The sequence below is a fragment of the Rhineura floridana genome, chromosome 19 (genome assembly GCF_030035675.1).
Source record: "Rhineura floridana isolate rRhiFlo1 chromosome 19, rRhiFlo1.hap2, whole genome shotgun sequence".
NCBI classification, from domain to species: Eukaryota; Metazoa; Chordata; class Lepidosauria; order Squamata; family Rhineuridae; genus Rhineura; species Rhineura floridana.
In genome coordinates, this window is record NC_084498.1 from 7,654,749 (window position 1) to 7,676,292 (window position 21,544).

At 39.3% G+C, this 21,544-nt stretch overlaps 1 protein-coding gene across 2 annotated transcripts in view; it reads left to right on the top strand.

Moving 5' to 3' along the window:
* ATP2A2 (ATPase sarcoplasmic/endoplasmic reticulum Ca2+ transporting 2) overlaps window positions 1-21,544 on the top strand; it is a 69,977-nt gene that overhangs the window by 4,254 nt on the left and 44,179 nt on the right. For both annotated transcript variants that reach the window (XM_061603380.1, XM_061603381.1), the window contains exons 4-5: window positions 11,433-11,537; window positions 15,543-15,681. In XM_061603380.1, coding sequence (XP_061459364.1) covers window positions 11,433-11,537; window positions 15,543-15,681 — 244 coding nt within the window. The remainder of the gene's footprint in view (window positions 1-11,432; window positions 11,538-15,542; window positions 15,682-21,544) is intronic.

Sequence of the window (21,544 nt, forward strand, 5' to 3'; positions counted from 1 at the left end):
AATAAACTTGACCAGAGACCTGCAAATTGTTAGAAACATCGCATTTATTTCATTGTATCAATAAATTTTCCCTGCATAAAAAAACCTGGTTTTCAACTGAATTTGAGTGACAGTCCATTACTTGTGTTTATGATTGGACTAGCATTTCTGAAAGAGTTCACAATCTGTTCTGGTTGTAGTCTGTGACCTCTATGCAAGGACGTAACATATCATCTGAAAAGCTGTGCACAAAACAACATGAGATTGACTTTTAGAATTAAATTACTCAAACTTGAAGATTACATGCCATATCTTACCATGAATTCCCTGCAGTTATAATGGTATGGCTTAGGTTTTGCCTAGAAGATGCTTTCTTAAAACGATTTCTAGGAAACAAACTAGTGAATTTATTTCTCCACAGAGTGTATTCTGATATTGTTTTAAACTAAACTGTATAGTCTTGCACTCCATTTTTTGTATTAACTGTAGGTTTTGTATTAACTGAATTTATTAAAGTTACTCTGTAATCTTGGGGGTTAATTTTATGCCTGAATTCAATAAACCAGACCTGTATAGAGTAGAGATTGAAGATATTTATGGAGTAGTGTTTTTTGCATACTGTTAAGTATTTTAGGATAACAAAACTAGCTGTAATCCTTGAATAATTGCTGTTGAACAGTTGTTTTGATTAAGGTTGCATATGAATTTGAGACATAATCCTAGGTTTCTGTTCTGCAAAACAAGCTTTTGAGGTTGGGTTTAGATTTGCTAGGTCTCTGTAGGCCCGTATTCTAGCCTATAGGCTTAATGGCATGGCATGTTAAACCATCGTTTACAATAAGCTATGCTTTAATTTGAATGAGCCAGCATGCTGCTAAAAAGTTCTTGCTTTGTTCCTCTGCTATGCCCCAGGGAAGCAAGCCACAGTCTAGCTTGTACTGTCTGAACCCGAGCTCATGGTTTGTTTTCCCCCAAACAAACAATGAGCAGTAAGCCCAGAATAAACCCTGGATACTGCTCATAGGTTGTTTGGAGAGAAACAATGAACCTGGGTTCAGATGTCATGACAAGCCAGGTGTCTGGCTTGTTTCCTGGCAGTGCGCTGCAGCAGGAGCTGAAGAGAGGCAGAGTGAGGACATTTCACCAGCACGCTGCATGTTCACATTTTTAAAAACTATAACTTAGTGTGATATGCGAATCAGATTAATGACAGGATAAAGCCAAAAATCTAATGTGTTCGATAAAACCATAATGATACAATGCAATATAGAAAAAAGGTGTATCGCACTCCAGAGACCTTAAAGAGAGAGATACTTCCTCGCTTATTTCCTTGAACTGCTGAGGCAATTGGGAATCTTAATGTTGGAACAGAATATTTAAATAGGCCTAATTGTGAAGTGCTCTTGAATTCTCACCAGAATAATAGGAGAACTGTGTTCTTGAAGAATTATGATGATTAATTTACAAAAAGGCCAGACAATGCTTAAAAGGACAACCACTGATTGTACATTTGGGCAAAACTTTTCAGTTTCTAAATCTTGCATGAGATTAAGAAACCTCTGAGAAAATAAAACAGCATGTGTATATTTGCCTACTGTCCTGCAAAACAACATTTTACTTTAATACACCCTTGCCCAATCTTGGTTCCCCAGACGGTGTTGGACTACAGCGTTCATCATTCCTAACCAGCATGGCTAATTGTCAGGACTGATGCAGTTTGGTCCAACAAAATCTGGGGAAACAAGGTTGAAGAAGGCTGCTTTAATGTGTGAAGAATTATGTATTGTGTTATTCTGGATAATTACTTTCTGCTTCCATATTCATATGTCCAGGCTGATAAGTATATAAAACAATAAATATGCAACTTTACCTTTCTCTCTATGGGTGGTGCTTGGTACATGTTCTCCCTTTTGAACAGTACTGCATGGAGCTATTCAACTATTATTTGTGAGCCGTGTTAGAAAGAGACTGGAAATGAATAGGGAAGAAGTTGATGAGTTAAAACTCTTAAATGCATGGCGCTTTGTTTGTAAACGTAGGATGGAGTGCGAGAACCACTAACATATAGATTAGCAAAGAATAGTATATATATGCAAGAGAAGGAAAATATTTTTGTGGCCCTAGGCATGCCACAGGGCTTCTGACAAATGAGATTTTAAGTCTGTTCCCTAACTGTTGAAATCTATGCCCAGAACCTGGTCCACTTTTATAACACAGTGTAGTGTAGCAGGTAGTGTTGGAATAGGACTGGTTTGTATCTCCACTTAGTCATGAAACTCTGTATGTCACCTTGAGCCACACTGTCAGCCTAACCTATTTCACAGGGTGGTCGTGAGGATAAAATGGGGTGAAATCACGTAGGCACCTTGAGATCTTTGGGTGGCCCAGTGGGATGAAAACATAATACAAATATTCTTTGCAGTATGAAAATAGGATGCAACCTTTTCCTGAACAGTGGCCTGTCTTGCATTGTCTGTTTTTGCCTGGCAGCAGCTCTTGCAAGCCGCAGAGGTCTTTCACAGCTCTGCCACTTGGAGAGGCAGGTGTTTGAGGCTGAACCTGGGACTTCCTGGAGGTGAAGGATATGCTGTATCACTGAACTATGCTGCTGTTGTCAGGGAGGCCCCTTCTCTAGCACCAGATCCTGCAGTAAAGGTTGAGTTATTGGAACGTGAGAGATCATCTTACGCTCTTGTATAACATCTACAAAGACTCATATACAATACTTTATACTAAGCATTCATACACAGTGTCCTAGCTTTGGCATTCTCTAACTTCTGAGAATTGACATTTAGTAACCTTCATGTATCTGATGGTGATATTTACACCAGAGTTGGTATATTTCAGGAAACACACATGTAGCCTACCTTACAGAGTCATCAAGCCAACAGCCTTTTTTTGTTTCTCTAGTAACGACAAGGAAATTCTGCTTTCTGACAGATTGAACTTAATTTTATTAAACTTTTAAAAAGGATTGAAGAAAGTTGTTGGTAGAAGTGATTTGTCTATACACATATGATATGCCAAATAGTGGAGGTTAGAAAATATTTCCAGCATAGAAAAATGTAAAGAATGTTTTCTGCTGAACTGACTTGCTACAGTGCCTTGCAAAAGTAATCGGGCCCCGACCAATGCTGTCATATTACTGGATTACAAATGGTACATTGTAATTTTGTTCTGTATGATATTTTATTTTGAAACACTGAAACTCAAAATCAATTATTGTAAGGTGACATTGGTTTTATGTTGGGAAATGTTTGTAAGAAACATAAAAAACTGAAACATGTTGCTTGCATAAACATAGGTCAGGGGTCTGATTACTTTTGCAAGGCACTGTACATATGAGTTAAAAAGGAATATGGCTTTATTGTTCATTTTAGAAAATTGGCAACCTTTTGTTCAATTGTATTACAATCAAGAATTTGATATGCTGTAATGTATGTAATGTATTAAGAAGCACTGCAATAAAAATATAAGAGGGATGTTAATTATTTTACTTTACTAGTATAGAAATGGGATTTCAGCTCATTATGCAAGGTTCTTGAAAGCTGGCTTCAGGAAGCAGTTGCTGATTTCTACCCACAACTTGAGGGAATGATCCAACATGTTATCTTTAATTAAGATAGTGAGAAGGTTCTTAGTATATGGAAGTGCTCCTGCATCCTGATTAAAAACATAATTTCATTTCTAACAGCCCCCCTGAGAACTTGTGGACATCTACCCCTCAAATTTACCTTCAAAAGGTATCTACAAGTCGAATTATTATTATTTATTTATTCCCTGCCTTTTGTTCTGAAGAATGGCTGTGTTTTTGGTTCACAGACATATAACCTAAATGAGAATTTTACCGGATTAAAGTTTTTTTAAAAAAAAACTCCTAAAAATGTTTGTAAAATGCCTAATCCCATTGTGCATCCAGCATAACTGGAAAAATAACCAGTTAAATACTTGTTTATGTATTCAGACTGCTCAGAAAATATATATCTGAGGTGGCTGTTATGCAACACAGGAAGAGAGTATGTGGGTATTTCACTGTGTGCTGTTAGGCAGGCTAAAATTGGATATATATTTTTTAAAAAGCTGTAATGGGAAAAACAGTAGAATTTATAAGAATGCATATTTTAAGAATGTGTAACCCTGGTAAGATGCCTTCAGTAGGTAATTGTATTGGTTCCAGAGGTCCCATATATTTCCTCTCCAAGAAACGGAGTTACAGCGAACGACTCTTACAGAAATAAGAGATGACATGTCTAAGGGTTGGGTGCAGTCTCATGAATTGGCTCCACGATGTTCCTCTATTGACTAACTTTCTGAAACAGTTGGTAGGGAGAGTACTTTGGCTGTGAATCATGGAAAGAGTAGAAATAATTGGAATTGATGATAAGCAATTCCTGTAGGGCTAAATAATTTGAATGGAATAACTTGTCAAGGCTATTGCAAAGAAATGCTTTATTTGTTTAATTGTAAATGAAATATTTATTTATTTTATTTAATTTATATCCTGCCCTTCCTCCCACAGCAGGAGCCCAGGGCGGTAAACAAAAGCAATAAAAACACTTCAAAACATCATGAAAATGAACCTTAAAATATAGTAAAACAAAACAACTTTAAAAACATTATTTAAAAAAGCTTTAAAAACATCTTAAATAAAAAGGGTTAAAAAACATATTGTTTGGGGGGGGAAAGGTTTTTAAAAAAAACATATTAAGAGCAATTCCAACACAGACGCAGACTGGGATAAGTCTTAACTTAAAAGGCTAGTTGAAAGAGGAAATCTTCAATAGGCGACAAAAAGATAACAGAGATGGCGCCTACCTAATATTTAAGGGGAGGGAATTCCACAGGGTAGGTGCCACCACACTAAAGGTCCGTTTCCTATGTTGTGCAGAACAGACCTCCTGATAAGATGGTATGTCATTAATAATCTGCTTGCTACTCTAGAGAGAATGAGAAAAAGGACAGCATTAATAAGGTACTGTGAATTCAAGAAAATGTACTGAATACCCCCAAAATTAATGTTAAACTAATATTAGCAGGATTCAGACAGGAATTAATCCGGTTTAATAAGAATGGAGTGGGATATATTTTCTTTGTGCCTCTTTAGCACTTGGCAGTGTTTGTAATGTTTATGTCATTCATGGCCAGCTAAAATTCCCCCCACCCCCAAATTAGATTAATAGATTTGTGTACAGTGAATTTAGTAAATTCTTCTGCTTTATATCAGACTTAAAATATACAGCATTGGACCACTAATATTACCCATGTTTGTGTTTAACTGAGCTTTGGAGGCTCCTGGAAACAGTGAGACTTGCTGTTTCTAAGAGCCTCCAAAGTCTAGCTGCGGTAAGTGTTCACCAGAGCAAAAAATAACAATATAGTTGCCACTGGTGAATTCATTTGTGACTACAGTACAGATTCTATTGCCGGCCAGCACTGAAATATATTGAATACATACAGTAATAGTATAGTTTTCTTATATACGATGGTGGTGGTATGTTTTCAAGAACTGGCTTGCCTTCCTCCTGCCCCCAGTTGTTTCGTAGATAATTGGTTCTGCTAAGTCACATTCACTTTTGTCTGTCCTTTCTTTATATTGAGATAGTAGACCTATGCTTGGACTACACACTCAATATTGCATATTGAGGCTAACATGACTGAATATGCAAAAACACCCTGCACATAGAAAGCAAATAGTCCAAGAGGAGGATTTTAGCCTACCCATCTCACTTCTGTGTTGATTTTCTGCATGTGTGTGTGAATGCTTGGGGGTGGGGAGGCATTCTATCACGAGTCCTCCCCAACTGCTGTTTGTGAGAACCAGCTTATAGTTAAAGGACGTCTATTAAGAATCTTGTGTTGTATTCAAATGTTGCACATCAGTATAATGTCTGTAATGTGATTCAGAACTTAAAAGGTGGCAATCTTGATGTCCAGAGACATTGAGTGTTTGATATCAAGGCATCCAAATTGCATGTGCATTTGCAGGACTTGCAAATAGGCCTAGCCTACTCATTGCTGAGACTCTTGACTACCCATAGCCACTATTCCTTGTCTGCCCCATCTGTGCTAGGAACCAGTGTCTACTTTTCTCTCAGCTTCAGTCTTTCTCTCTGCTCCCCAGATTATAATCTCTTCCTTGCCAAAAAGCCTCTATAAACTACTTAAAATATGTATATTAGATGTAAGCTGATTACATTACCTAGCATCAGGAGTTTTATGTTGGGGTATAGAATGTGCACAGCATTATGTGTTGGTAGTGGAGGAGTTTAGTGCCTATTTGTTTCAGGTCTAGTCACCTTTTATAAGCAGCAGTGGTGTTTCTGACCTCTTTTGCAAGGTGTATAAAGTGGCACATCTTGCTACAATGCAAATAATCACTTACCAAAGCCTTAGAAGTTATAAGGGTGCAATCCTGTATCCATGTATCTGGAAGTAAGCCCCTTGAGTTCATTAGAACTTACTTCTGTGTAAGAATTGCACTGAATGGGGAATAAGGATAATCTAATCAAAACCCCTGTTCAGAGGTTCATACGGCTGCTTTGTGGTAGAATTGTATTTTTAATATTTTATCAGAAATATCAAGAAACTTATTAGCATTTACTGATGATTTTACGGTTTTAATGTGTGTGTTTTATTTGTGGACATCTCGAAGATGGTGTATAACAATATCATAAATATAATACCAATGCAATCAAAATAATTACAATATGGTAAATGTTATATTTTACTATAATAGCTGTACACCACCCTGGGAACTTTGAAGGGCAGTTTAAAAATACAATTAATAAGTGACCAGTTTATAGTTCGTGACTGTAAAGAGAAAAGGCAGATGGCATCTAAAACGGACCTTTCCACATTTTATGAATTTGCTTATCTGTTCAAAAGAATTCTGCCATTTCTAAATGTTGTCACATTAATTGTATTAACCTCTCACAAAGGAAATTAAGAACATTAAAACACAAGAAGAGCCTGCTGGATCAGGCCAATGACCCATCTAGACCAGCATCCTGTTCTCGCAGTGACCAACCAGATGCCTCTGGGAAGCCAGCAAGCAGGATCTAAGCACAAGAGCACTCTCCCCTCCTGCAGTTTCCATCAACTGGAATACAGAAGCACACTGCCTCTATGGAGACAGAGCACAGCCATCATGGCTAGTAGCCATTGATAGCCTTATCTTCCATGAATTTATCTAATCTTTTAAAACCATGCAAGGTGGTAGCCATCACTGCCACTTGTGGGAGTTAATTCCATAATTTAACTAAGCACTGTGTTCTTTATAAGCATGGGCTAGCCCTTCCACGTCCAATAAAATATCCCATTATTAGCAAAGTGTACATCCTCTTTATGAGAGAACAGCAAGATGCCAAATGTGGTTTGTAATCAGTGCTTTGCATGAACATTCATTTTACAGAGCAGGTTTCTAGGTCTTACGGTTCCTGAAGAAAAGGTGACGTTTATGGGAAATTTCACCAAATGCTTAGAGGAAGTTAGAATGAGATACCTTCCACTGAAACAAGTGTTACGTCTTTCTTGTGACCCTCTAGTCAATTATTTGTGGTGTTAGTGGCTAGTGCCTCTCTGTCTGATGCTTCTCCAGTGCCCATTGTCTATGCTGGGAACTGTTGAGAAAGGTAGATAAAAATTTTCTTATGTACCAGAAATTAAAGGCCACCATAAAACATTCAGATTGGCGTACAGTAGGGCCCCACTCATATGGCAGGTTAGGTTCCAGACCCCCGCCAAAAAGCGAAAATTGCCGAAAAGTGGAACACTGACAATGAAATGGCGCCTGATGCCCGAAAAAAGCAGAACAAGCGCCGTATGGGTGGGGCCCTACTGTAAATGAAAACCGCCATATTAGCGGAACGCAGAGAAGTGGGGCCCTACTGTATTGTACTCCTTATGCCTAAGTGGGAGCTAATGTGCTTCAAAATCCTGAAGGATAAGACCTTATAGATGGAGCAGTAGAAGAGAGATTTATTTTTATTTTATTTTATATTGTGCATGGATGGACTATAAAATTGGCTTTCTTACTGGTGCTGTTGTTCCATTGGTAGATGGAGTTGTGAAAATACTTTAATCCTCCATTTTAGTACTAGGATCTTGAATGTCTGGCTACATCATAGCTGCATAATTGGAGCTTTGTCAAGTGGCTAATGATAAGTTGTAGTTGCAGCCATTTAAAAGAGCCAGGATTAAATTTTGGAGTAAAATCTGGATACTGTGCTCTCTTCCTTCTCTGCTGCAAAACTCCTGCTTTGCCTATTAGCCAGATGGCTAGGAGAAATGTTGAGAAAAACGTGTGTGCTTGGCACCTGTTTTTAACTGTTTTTAGTATGTTTTTCTTTTTCTTATTAAATTATTTTGTTTAGGTTTGCCGCTCTGAGCTCCTTCAGGAGGAAGGGTGGGATATAAATTTAATAAATAATAATTTACAACCAGTGTTGTGATCAGAATGTCAGACTGGGACCTGGGAGACCAGGATTCAGATCCCTGCTTGGTCATGAAGCTCACTAGATGACCTTGGATCAGTTGTCATCTCTGAGCCGAAGATACTTCATAAGGTTGTTTTGTGGATAAAATCGAGAGGGGGAGAACCATGTTTTATAACACTTTGAGCTCCTTGGAGGGAAGGTGGGATATAAATGTATTAATAAAATAAAAATACTGGATTGTTCTGGGGCAATTAACATTTCAACAACCTTATGATGTAAATTTTATGGTGTTCTTACAGTTATGTTAGAACACAGGTTCAGTGTCTTAAACCCTGTATTCTAGCATACTGTGTGTATTTGTGCTTTACCAGTAGAACTATTCTTTGTTTTAAGATTTACCATTCCCTTCTGTCACATGAGCTAGAAGTTGCCTTCCCTGTCTCTTATAGGGCAGTATTGCTCCCATCCCCATTTTCCCACAGCATCTGATCCCACCTGGAAAGTAGTTCTGTGCAGAAGAAGAAACTTGTTCTCAGCTTACTATTGACTGGCTTCCAAGCACTGATGATTTCAGCATTATTCAAGTTTGTTGCTTTGTAGTTCCTGTTGCTCAATATGTTTAATCCGGTAGTAGCTATTTTCTGCATTAATCATTGTAGAGTTCGATACAGGCTACCATGTGACTGGATTGCTCATATGAACTTAATTTTTTTGGTATAAAGGAGATCTTGACTGTGACTCAAAATAGCCCATTATTGGCTTAGTTAACATGTAAAGCTAAAACATGGTTTAACGAACATGGGTTAGATACATGTGAATCTAGCCCAGAGCCTTAACTATGGTTTTTTTAAAATTGTGAAAAGAAAACATGGTTTGTTGTTAACTTACTGACCCTTGAGCATTGTGTGTGAACCAAGACTCTGACTGCTTTTATTCTTTCCCTTGGCAGCAGTTCTTCATGCTTGTGTTGAAGATGGTTTCTGAAAGTGTTCTGGGATGCTTTCTGGGGCAGCACAGGGGATGTTTTTGGGGAAAGTAGGGCAAAAGGCTCAGAAACCTTTTGATAATATACTAGCATTCAATATGTGTGCCATCAATGGTTCCTTAATATAAAATAGCTTTGCTTTAAAAGAAATGGGAGTTCCCCAGCATCTGATTGTCCTGATGTGCAACCTATACTCTGGACAAGAGGGTACTGTAAGGACAGAATATGGAGTAACCGATTGGTTCCCCATCGGAAAGGGTGTGAGACGGCTGTATTTTATCACCCTGTTTAATCTATATGCAGAACATATCATACTGATAGTGGGATTGGACCAAGATGAAGGAGGTGTGAAAATTGGAGGGAGAAATATCAATAATTTAAGATATGCAGATGATACCCCACTACTAGCAGAAACCAGTAATGAGTTGAAAGGAATGCTGTTGAAAGTTAAAGAGGAAAGCACAAAAGCAGGACTATAGCTGAACGTCAAGAAGACTATAAAGTAACGACAACAGAAGATTTATGTCACTTTAAAGTTGACAATGAGGACATTGAACTTGTCAAGGATTATCAATACCTCGGCATAGTCATTAACCAAAATGGAGACAATAGTCAAGAAATCAGAAGAAGGCTAGGACTGGGGAGGGCAGCTATGAGAGAACTAGAAAAGGTCCTCAAATGCGAAGATGTATCACTGACCAGTAAAGTCAGGATCATCCAGACCATGGTATTCCCGATCTCTATGTATGGATGCGAAAGTTGGACAGTGAAAAAAGCAGATAAGAAAAAATCAACTCATTTGAAATGCGGTGTTGGAAGAGAGCTTTGCGGATACCATGCACTGTGAAAAAGACAAATAATTGGGTGTTAGAACAAATTAAACCAGAACTATCACTAGAAGCTAAAATGATGAAACTGAGGTTATCAGTTTGGACACATCATGAGAAGACATGATTCACTAGAAAAGACAATAATGCTGGGGGGAACAGAAGGGAGTAGAAAAAGAGGAAGACCAAACAAGAGCTGGATTGATTCCATAAAGGAAGTCACAGACTTGAACTTACAAGATCTGAACAGGGTGGTCCATGACAGATGCTCTTGGAGGTCGCTGATTCATAGGGTCGCCATAAGTTGTAATTGACTTGAAACCACATAACAACATGAGAGTAGCTCATGTGTATACTCAAGGAACTGCATGTGTTCAGGAAGATACTTAAGTATTTGACAGCATTTATTTGTGAAGAATTAGAAAGGCACTTCCCTATGCTTCTTAATGTTTAGTTTCTTCAATAGCTTTTAAAGTAAATTAAACTTAACGTGGATGGATCTAAACCAGGTATCTCTTCCAGAAACCATTACAAATCGTGCCTCCTGATTTTAATTATTAGTAGCAGCCTCTAACATTGCTATGTAAGCTTCCCCAAGGAAAAATCTTTTTTGTTAAAGGTTATTTTTGTGTGTCTGGCACTATTTATGCAAGTCCAATTTATTTAGATATTGTAAATAAAGTTAAACTTAGAAACTTGTTTTAAAAATAAGAGCTACAGTTCTAGCCTTCTGATGTCTAAGATGTGCAAAATGCTTTCAAATGCAAGCCAGTTGGGAAGAGGCATATGGGGTGATTATTTCTGCAAAATGAATTTTGCTTTTAGCTTCTAAGATGTGGCTTCGGTGACTTTCCTTTTTAAATGATGTAATAAATGTCTAATTACCAGTGAACAAACTATAGCTACAATTAAGGTGACCATTATAAGAAAATGCAGTCTAAATTTTACATTTCCTCTTCTCCTAGGCATTTTAGCATGTGTTTTAAATTGTTTTAAATTGTTTTAAATTGTTTTAAATTGTTTTAAATTGTTTTAAATTGTTTTAAATTGTTTTAAATTGTTTTTAAAAGATGTGTTTTTAAATTTGTATATTTGTTTTAGTGCTTTTAGTTACTGTAAACCGCCCAGAGAGCTTCAGCTATGGGCCGGTATATACAATAAATAAATAAATCTGTAAAATGACCTATTCTTCAATCTCTGTTGTAGGTGTTGGCCTGGTTTGAAGAAGGTGAAGAAACAATCACAGCCTTTGTAGAGCCTTTTGTAATCTTACTGATATTGGTAGCCAATGCAATTGTGGGTGTGTGGCAGGTAAGTAAATATTTTGTAATGCAGAATCTTGTAAAAAGTTATTATCATGGTTGCAATATGATGCGACTTGCACAGACTAATTTCAAACTACCTCTAAGGAAACTTGCTATTTATATAGATTGATAGATTGATAGATTGATAGATTGATAGATTGATAGATTGATAGATTGATAGATGATAGATGATAGATGATAGATGATAGATGATAGATGATAGATGATAGATGATAGATGATAGATGATAGATGATAGATGATAGATAGATGATAGATAGATGATAGATAGATGATAGATAGATGATAGATAGATGATAGATAGATGATAGATAGATGATAGATAGATGATAGATAGATAGATAGAGATAAATATAGATAGATATTATAAAGTGACCTGGAAGTAGATGCATGCTGTGAAATAGTAGAAATAATTTGGTGTTTCAGATTGTGCCTTCTTTGAGGGACACTCTTAACATTGTAGAACTACTCCAGGATCTTAAGAGCTGTGCAACTAATTCAGTGCACCCCCCAAAATTTGGGCTTGTATTGCTTAAACAGCACTCCTCCATACTATGTGGCAAACATCTTTTTAAATGGGGGACTTTCATGATGGATCTGCTGTGCTAGAAATCAGATTCTGTGAGTTCAGGAAGAGTGTTGAACTTTAGGTCATTTTATGAAAATTGAGTGTTTGGGGGAATGAGAGACTATGATGTACAGCCTTAGAGTCTTCACTCTTATGAATCTGTGTACTTTTTCTGTATGTTGATAAGAGAAATTTCAGAGCATACCTAAGTTTTTGGGCCCTCCGAGAGTAGCTTTTTCTACGGCTACAATCTCTGTATGCTTATTCTTAAAACTGAATGTCTCAATTGAAACAATCATACTATATTGTAATCTCTTAGGATAGTTGGGATCTAAGGTTTCTTTCTAATCTTTCTAAGGTTTAAAACTTCAAAAGTTGATGGGTTGGCCTTCTACCTATGTAACAAAAAGCATCTCTTGAAAATTACCTTGCTGGTGATAAATTAGGTTTTGCCTGGAGATAAGAAGTCTTGAGAGTTCTTCAGTCAGGCTGGCCTGGGTTAACTTGATCACACTGCCCTGTGAAGTCATTGCATAATGTATTGTGAATGAGGCTTGTTACAAAAATAGGTGGGGCTGTGCTGACATGTGCATAGTATTGTGAATCACCCTATCTACTGAAAGCCGCATCTACATACATTATGCAGTGTTGTTCTAAAGCCTTACAATTTGGTGCTGTCTGGCAGAAAAACTTCTCATCCTATGAGCAACACTTTTAAATGGCAGTGCTCTAAAGGTACCAAGAGTGTTGTTTGTAGCTGATGCCTGACACTGAAATGTGTCTGACTCTGTTTGTTTAATTTGCATGCATAGTTTGACATGCCAGTAAAAAGGTTAGGAGCATCCTGTCTGCTATGAATTGCTTCTTAAATATGCTCTTTTGTAGAATTCCATGATCATATGCATTGGTTGCTGAGTGTTTGGGAGGTTATGTGTTCAGCAATAGCATGCTAACTCTAGTAACTGCTGTTCAGCCAATGCTAGAAGGCAGATTCTGGTATTTCTTGAGTTACTTCTACAGTCGGAATTGTGCATATTGTAGGCCCACAATCCCATATCCTAACATCTTGCGCCTTTTTGCCCAGATGAGTGTATTGGAGGTTGTTGCTATGCAGTGTTCAAGAGAAATCTTGGTCCTGATGTTTGAAAAGGAAAGGTCCCAGATAGTTATTTCTGAATGTATGGGGAATTGGGAATGACTGTCCCCAGGTAACACAAATACTGATGGAAGTCTAAATAAGGTATAAGTATAAAACCACTGCCAAGAAGGAGCTGCCAGATTCTAATAACTTTTGATAGGGATACGTTAACTTGAATTCAGCAACTGACCTGTTTCCATTTATTTTGTTGGATTTTACTGGGTTTTGATATTACGGGTTTGACATGGAATAGCGGGTAGCTATCATAAATTAAACTAAATAGAAAATAGTGGGCACAAAATTTTGAATGGCTGGTGATAGATAGGGGCTGCACATAGACTCTAGGCTGGTATTTTAAAAGTGGTTTGGCCATAGTTTGCCTGATTTGGATGTTTCAGCAGATTATGGTTACTGGGAAATGGGAAGTAGAGGAGGAAATCTGTCTGCACAAGCTATGGGGGAGGGGGAGAGAAGAGAGAGCATGAATTCATAACACAATCTCAATGCTTTCCTGAAGACCATGATGACAAAACCAGCCAGTGTGTTTCACAAATTGCCTAACTGTATATGATTACTGAAGTCTGCCTTGGCTTGGAATATATAAGACGACTATTCTCAACACATAGCAAATGCTATAAACAGTTAAATGTATGAATTTAATATGGAGCAGAAAGTTTGAGCAGGATGTCCCTATAGTACAGGTCTCTTAATTTGTACTGTCCTCTCTCATGCCCTCACAGATGGAATGTTAAAAATAGTCATTTATTAATGGCTATTAAAGTTGCCCATCTGGGTAGCTTAATAACAGCAAATATGGTTGTGTTGGCAATTCTGAATAGGCATTCCAAGGGAGACAAATGTCACTTTTGCCCCACGAAACTTCTAGTAACAATATGAATATTTCCTTTGAAAGCTAACTCTAGTTGCTGGTTTGGCAGAAAAGAGACTTGATTTTCAGCACTTAGTTCATTGCATGATCCTCAAAGCACTTAGTTAAATTTTGTGTTTTGCAGTTGAAAAATATGAAGAACAGTTCTTGGTATCTGCTAATGTTATATTTGGGAAAGTTATGATTCAGGCGTGACTCATTTATTTCATGGCAGATAAAATTAAAAAGAACCCTATCTTTCTCGAATTATGCCTTTTGAATATGAGAGGAATGATGATGTACATAAGGTTGTAATGATATTGCTTCAACAGTGGTTACTAGTCTATCGACTAGTAGACTTATGGCAAGTAGCAGCTCATGTCGGCATGTATTTCTCCTCAATGTAAATTTTTCTCAAGTTTTGAAGACTTGTTATTTGTACCAGTGCTGTATGTGAATATACTGGCAGCATAAACTACAGACAGGTACTTCTCATTTGATCTTCAGTGTAGATATTAAAGCCAGAACTGTTGGCTGACTGAAATTTTTTTCTTTTGACAACCTATAATAACTTAGCAAGATTTTAACATTAAACTGTCTGGGAGAAGACAATGTTATTAACCGAAAGGCCCATATTAAACAACTGCACCCATAAACCACAATTAATGTAATCGGATTCATTTCTTGTAGACAAATGGAGAGTCCATTGAAATAACTATGAGGTGTTAATACATTCTGTTGTAAAAGACCAATATTAGCACTTTGTTCAACTAATAGTAGGTACTTTGTTAGCAAGTCTTGTGTGGAATGCCATGTACTATCTCTTATTTTACAAGTGCAAATAGGAGGCTTTGAGGGAAATTGTTTTTCTTCAACCCTGATGCCAAAGTTGTTGTTGTAACTATGGACACATTAGAGTTATGAACACATCTAGCCAAACAGTGGCTAAATGTTGTGGGAGGGATAGAAAAAGGAACTTAATTCAAAAGAAGTAACTCTAAACTGTCTTGTCATATTAGTTAAACACTTAATCACGAACTATAAGAAATATGCTTAGAGTTTGAGTTGCTTGCTGTAAAGTGATACAGGGTGCTGCCTGTCTTTTATGAGAAAATAATTTCCCTTTGATTATGAAGAGGTGCTCTTGCTGAAGAACTGTCTCCAAATGAACCTTTTGCCTTAAAACACTATATTTAAAAGAATGTGAAATGAACTGCAGCATTGGCAACTGAGTCTCGATTGCATTTGACAGTGATACTTTGCAGGCTGCTTCCTCTGTTGCAACAGTAGTTATGTCAGTGAAGGAACATAGATTATTTGCTTAATAGTATAAATGGGAAAACTGGAAGCTGATAGTTTTGCCAACAATAGTCATAAAAGCAACCGTTTCTGAGCCTTGTAATTTTTTTTTCTTGCAGGAGAGAAATGCTGAAAATGCCATTGAAGCTCTTAAAGAATATGAACCCGAAATGGGTAAAGTGTACCGACAAGACAGAAAAAGTGTACAAAGGATAAAAGCAAGAGACATAGTCCCTGGTGACATTGTGGAAGTAGCTGGTGAGATGGTTTATTTGCTACATAATTATGCGTGGGTTTTTATTTGTTAGGAATTGATTTAAGACATAGAGAAAAGTGCCTAATAGGATGCACTCCAGAATTATTTAAAACATGTGGAAGTTTTACTAACTTCCCATCAAGTTTAATTTATGTAGCTCTAGACTATGTTATCATGCAAAGCTTTTGTCACTGAGATTTTTTGTAATCAAATTGCTGTCATTTTTCAGCTCAGGTTAATCCTGCTGACATCTGAGTGTCTGCATTATCAACATAATATTTCTGGTTATAACTCCCTTTCCTCACCAACCTTAGTACTGTGAGGTGAGGCCCAAACTTGCTGCTGCGACAGCTGAACTGACATGAAGTGACCTAAATAGAATAGTGTCTTGTGAGAGCAATTTGCTTTGTCATGGGGATAAAATACGTAGGCCTGGAGTTGCAGTGGTAAAGAATGTTAATAGAATTGCCCTAGCTCATGTAGCCATAGGTTATTCCTGTCTCTTAATTTGCATTGAAACTGACGTTTACAATGTAACTTGTATACAGTAAAACCACTGTGCTTTGGGGCAGTGGGATGTTTCCAAGCAAATTTTATTTAACGGAAGGCAAGTGAGTATATGTAAAGGTTCTAGCATAGGGCTGGGGAACATTTATAGGGGTGGCTGAATCGTTATCTTCCCCTCCATGTGGCAATTTTGACAGGTGGGTGGGATCAGCTAGTTGTCAGGCATTTCAGAAGTGCTGTGTGCAAGTCTGCAAAGCCCCTTTCCCTACCCCACACCTGACGTCGTATATGATATCAGGTGTGGGGCAGGTGAGTGTAAATTGCCTGAAATGGCCTCATGGGCCAAATGGGGAGAACAGGCAAGTCAAATATGGCCCATGGAGCAGAAGTTCCCACCTCTGCTCTAACAGCTTCCGCAACTGGTTAATTTGCATCTTGTGCTAGACATGCAAGCAAAAATCATGTTTAATAGTCGCTTGTCTTCCTACAGTCAGCTTCTTTCTCTTGTGGGATTATTGTGCAGTCTGTGCTGGGCGTGGCTTCCCTGCGCTTTCTCTTCATGGTAGTCCTCTGGTTTTCAATTTTCCTAGTGTGTTGTGTTGGTATGTGTTTCTGTTAAGATTCGCATAGCCCTTTAACTTACTTTAATGATCACATTCAAAGAGAAGCCATATTGGTTTGTGGAAACAACAACAAAGAGCCTTGAAGCCTGAGTCTTCCTTGCCAGATGCATCTGGCTGCAGGTCTGTTGGTTTAATCAGCAGTGTAGATGCATTAAAGTGTGTGCATTTAATAGATAAGTAGTACAACTCCCCTTACTTCAAACCAGCTTTGGATAGTTTTCTCTTCTTGCCCCCATGCCCCCAAATGTGGTGTTCAGATATTTTGATGCTTAGTTCCAGCTGCCATCCCTCTGAGGTATGTTTAAGATTATGGGGTCTTTCCACTACATGAGAAATGGGTGGCTTAATTTTGTTGGAATTGTATGTAACGCACAAATCTTGCAAAGTTCCTTTTAAAAATGGAACTAGTTCAAGTTCAACCTGTCCCCAAAAGAGCGAATTCCAGTTCATGCTTGTCCCTTTGCAAAATGAATTAGTTGGATTCACAGTTCAATTCAATTTCATCCAAATGATCCTTAGCAATTTTTTTTAGCATTCAGAATGGTGCATTGATAGTGTTTTTACTTGTGTTCAACTCTTAGAAAACACTTAAAAATGTTAAGCGCTGTTCTAGTATTTAAAGAAAAGAATCTCTTTCTTCAGACCCATAATCTAATATTTATTTACCCCTTTTTCTGTAATGAGTTCAAGGTAGTTCTGCCCCTTCCTGATTTTATTCTCACAAGAACACTATAAGGTATGTTAGGCTGAAAGAAAGTAATTGACTCAAGGACACCCAGTGAGCTTCTTCACTGAATGGGGATTTTAATCCAGGTCTCCCGGGTCCTAGTCTACCACTGACCACTACACCATACTGGTATAAGCAACACTGGAGCAGTCTCTCTTTCACTGCTGATGGAGCCAGGTTTCATCTCCCTTGTACTAAGAAGTTTATTTTATTATTTATTATTTGATTTATATCCCCCCTTCCTCCCAGCAGGAGCCCAGGGCAGCAAACAACGCACTAAAAACACTTTAAAACATTAATTTTTTAATTCGATTTATTTTATTCGATTTATATACCGCCCACAGCCCAAAGGCTCTCAGGGCGGTGCACAAGATAAGATAAAATACAATAAAATTGCGAAAAACAGTAAAAGCATACATGTTGAACAGTTAAACAGCCTGCTGTACATTAACAGCTAAAAGATAGATTAAAATGCCTGGGAGAATAAAAAGGTTTTAACCTGGCGCCGAAAAGATACAAGTGTAGGCGCCAGGCGCACCTCATCGGGGAAACTGTTCCATAATTCGGGGGCAACCACTGAAAAGGCCCTAGATCTTGTTACAACCCTCCGAGCTTCTCTGTGAGTCGGAGCTCAGAGGAGGGCCTTAGATGTTGAACGTAGTGAACGGGTAGGTTCATACTGGGAGAGGTGTTCCGCTAGATATTGTGGTCCCGCGCCGTGTAAGGCTTTATAAGTCAAAACTAGCACTTTGAATTTGGCCCGGAAACAAATAGGTAGCCAGTGCAAACGAGCCAGAACAGGTGTTATATGCGCGGACCGTCTGGTCCTCGTCAACATTCTAGCTGCTGCGTTTTGCACTAGCTGTAGTTTCCGAACTGTCTTCAAAGGCAGCCCCACGTAGAGCGCATTGCAGTAATCCAGTCTCGAGGTTACCAGAGCATGCACAACTGAAGCGAGGTCGTCGCTTTCCAGATAGGGACGTAGCTGGGTTACCATCCGAAGGTGGTAGAACGCATTCCGTGCCACCGAGGCCACCTGCGCCTCGAGAGACAGGAATGGATCAAAAAGAACCCCCAAGCTACGAACCTGTTCCTTCAGGGGGAGTGTAACCCCATCTAGAACAGGTTGAACATCCACCATCTGATCAGAGAAGGCACTCACCAACAGCGTCTCGGTCTTGTCAGGATTGAGCCTCAGTTTATTAGCTCTCATCCAGTCCATTATCGCGGCCAGGCAACGGTTCAGCACATTAACAGCCTCACCTGAAGAAGATGAAAAGGAGAAATAGAGTTGCGTGTCATCAGCATACTGGTGACAACGCACTCCAAAGCTCCTGATGACCGCACCCAGCGGCTTCATGTAGATGTTAAAAAGCATGGGGGACAGAACCGATCCCTGCGGGACTCCACAATGGAGAGTCCAGGGTATCGAACAATGCTCCCCAAGCCCTACCCTCTGGAGCCGGTCCACCAGGTAGGAGCGGAGCCACTGCCAAGCAGTACCTCCAACTCCCAACTCCGTGAGTCTCTCCAGAAGGATACCATGGTCGATGGTATCAAAAGCAGCTGAGAGATCAAGGAGAATCAATAGGGTTACACTCCCCCCGTCCCTCTCCCGACATAGGTCATCATACAGGGCGACCAAGGCTGTTTCAGTGCCAAAACCGGGCCTAAAACCGGATTGAAACGGGTCCAGATAATCGGTTTCATCCAAGAGCACCTGGAGCTGGTTGGCGACCACCCGTTCCAAGACCTTGCCCAGGAATGGAACATTCGCTACCGGCCTATAGTTGTTGAGATTATCTGGGTCCAGGGAAGGTTTCATCATAAAAACAGATCTTAAAATACATTAAAACAAAACAGCATTAAAAACATTTTAAAAAAAACTTTAAAAAAGGGTTAAAAACATTATTAAAAAACATATTAAGCAATTCTTACACAGACGCAGACTGGGATTGGTCTCAACCTAAAAGGCTTGTTGAAAGAGGAAAGTCTTCAAAAGGTACCGAAAAGATAGCAGAGATGGCGCCTGCCTAATATTCAAAGGGAGGGAATTCCACAGGGTAGGTGCTGCCACACTAAAGGTCCGTTTCCTATATTGTGCGGAACAAACCTCCTGATAAGATGGTATCTGCAGGAGGCCCTCACCTGCAGAGAGCAGTGATCGACTAGGTATATAAGGGATAAGATGGTCTTTCAGGTATCCTGGTCCTGAGCTGTATAGGGCTTTGTACACCAAAACTAGAACCTTGAAGTTGGCCCGGTAGCAAATGGGCAGCCAGTGCAATTCTTTCAGCAGTGGGGTGACATGTTGGTGATACCCTGCCCCAGTGAGCAGTCTTGCCGCCGCATTTTGCACCAGTTGCAGCTTCCGGACAAACCTCAAGGGCAGCCTGTGACGCCCTTCCCTGGCTCTCCCTGTCAGGTTCCTACCTGCTCATGGTTACTGCCTGTCACTAGGCACCATCAGGGACTCCACCAGTCTGGACTGTCCTTTTTTATGGTTTCTCTCCCCGCTCTAGCATAGACCTCACCAGATCCCCCTGCTAGGCAGCACCACCAGTCACGTCCTATAACCCGTATTCCCAGAGACTCTGCTGAGTCTATCAGGTTACCTCTGTGACTGCGTGCTTAAACTGTCCCAGTCCCTTTGTATCAATGCAGATAATCCTGGTTTGCTCTGAATACTTGTGGTGTTATTCTCTTCACCGCTGCCATCATTTGTTACCCTTCAGCCTTGGTATTTACCTTACCCTCCCTTCTGGTCTGTGGAACCCCAGCCAAGGATCAGGCCTTTGGTAAACCAAATATATTTATTAAATAACAGAGATAACAAGATTACTTTATAAAGGCACTTAAGCATATGGTTTCATCTATTCCTGAGGTACTGGTCTTAGTATTAATCCGAACTCCACACTCTCCTCACATCCACCAACTCTCCACCCAATCTCCTCTCAAAAACCCACCAAAACAACCCACTCACGTTCACCGTCCACCCAGATTTAACTGTCATCCTTCCATTTATACCCTCAGCCATTCTAAACACTCAGCCAATCATCCAGCATTCTACTGCCCATTCACTCCCCCCTCCTCTTTCATTCCACTTACCATGTATCTCCTATACAAACAGCACTTACCATATATACACTAATACATGAACATCACACAGCCCCACATAGAGCACATTACAGTAATCTAGCCTGGTGTTTACCAGTGCGTGGACAACAGTGGTCAGGCTATCCCGGTCCAGAAATGGCCACATCTGTCTCACCAGCCGAAGCTGGTAAAAGGCACCCCATAGGCGGTAAGTGTAGCTTCCTAGTGGCCCTTGGCCAATGGATAGGGTTAGAATGTGTCTTCCTTCAGCCCCTACAAGTCTCAGAGTGACTGACAAAGTGTTCTTTCTGGCAGGGAGAAGTTCCCTGCGACTGTTGCTTCACAGGTTGATGGATCCCCCTTGCCATGATGTTTTTTTCTGGGAGGCTCAGGGTGCACCCCCCCCCACAGTAACCCTTTGTCTCTTCATCTATTTTGTGGTATTTGCTCCTGAAAAAGAATCTGTGTTCCAAAATTCATTGAACTGTAATCAATCTTCTAAACTGGCACTTTTGAGAAAGTTTCTTTTTGCCTTTTTTCCTATTTTCTGTGCCTCCCTCCTGGTTTTTTACATTTGATATAAACACCTTGTAAATATTTCACTCTTGCATACACACGTGTGTGTCTTGGTGTACTGAAGTGGATAGAGTAGGAGTTAATACATGCATATCTAGCATATAACTTGTAGTGGATACCACACTGATACTGCAATGACAGATGATGAAGGTAGCTGCCTAATGGGAGTGCTTTATTTCTCTGGTTCAAATTACTGTTGTTAATAATGCTGGGGCAGAGTAGCGCCAACATGTCACCCCGCTGCTGAAAGAATTGCACTGGCTACCTATTCATTACTGGGCCAACTTCAAGGTTCTAGTCTTATCCCGTATATACCCAGTTGATCACTGTGCTCTG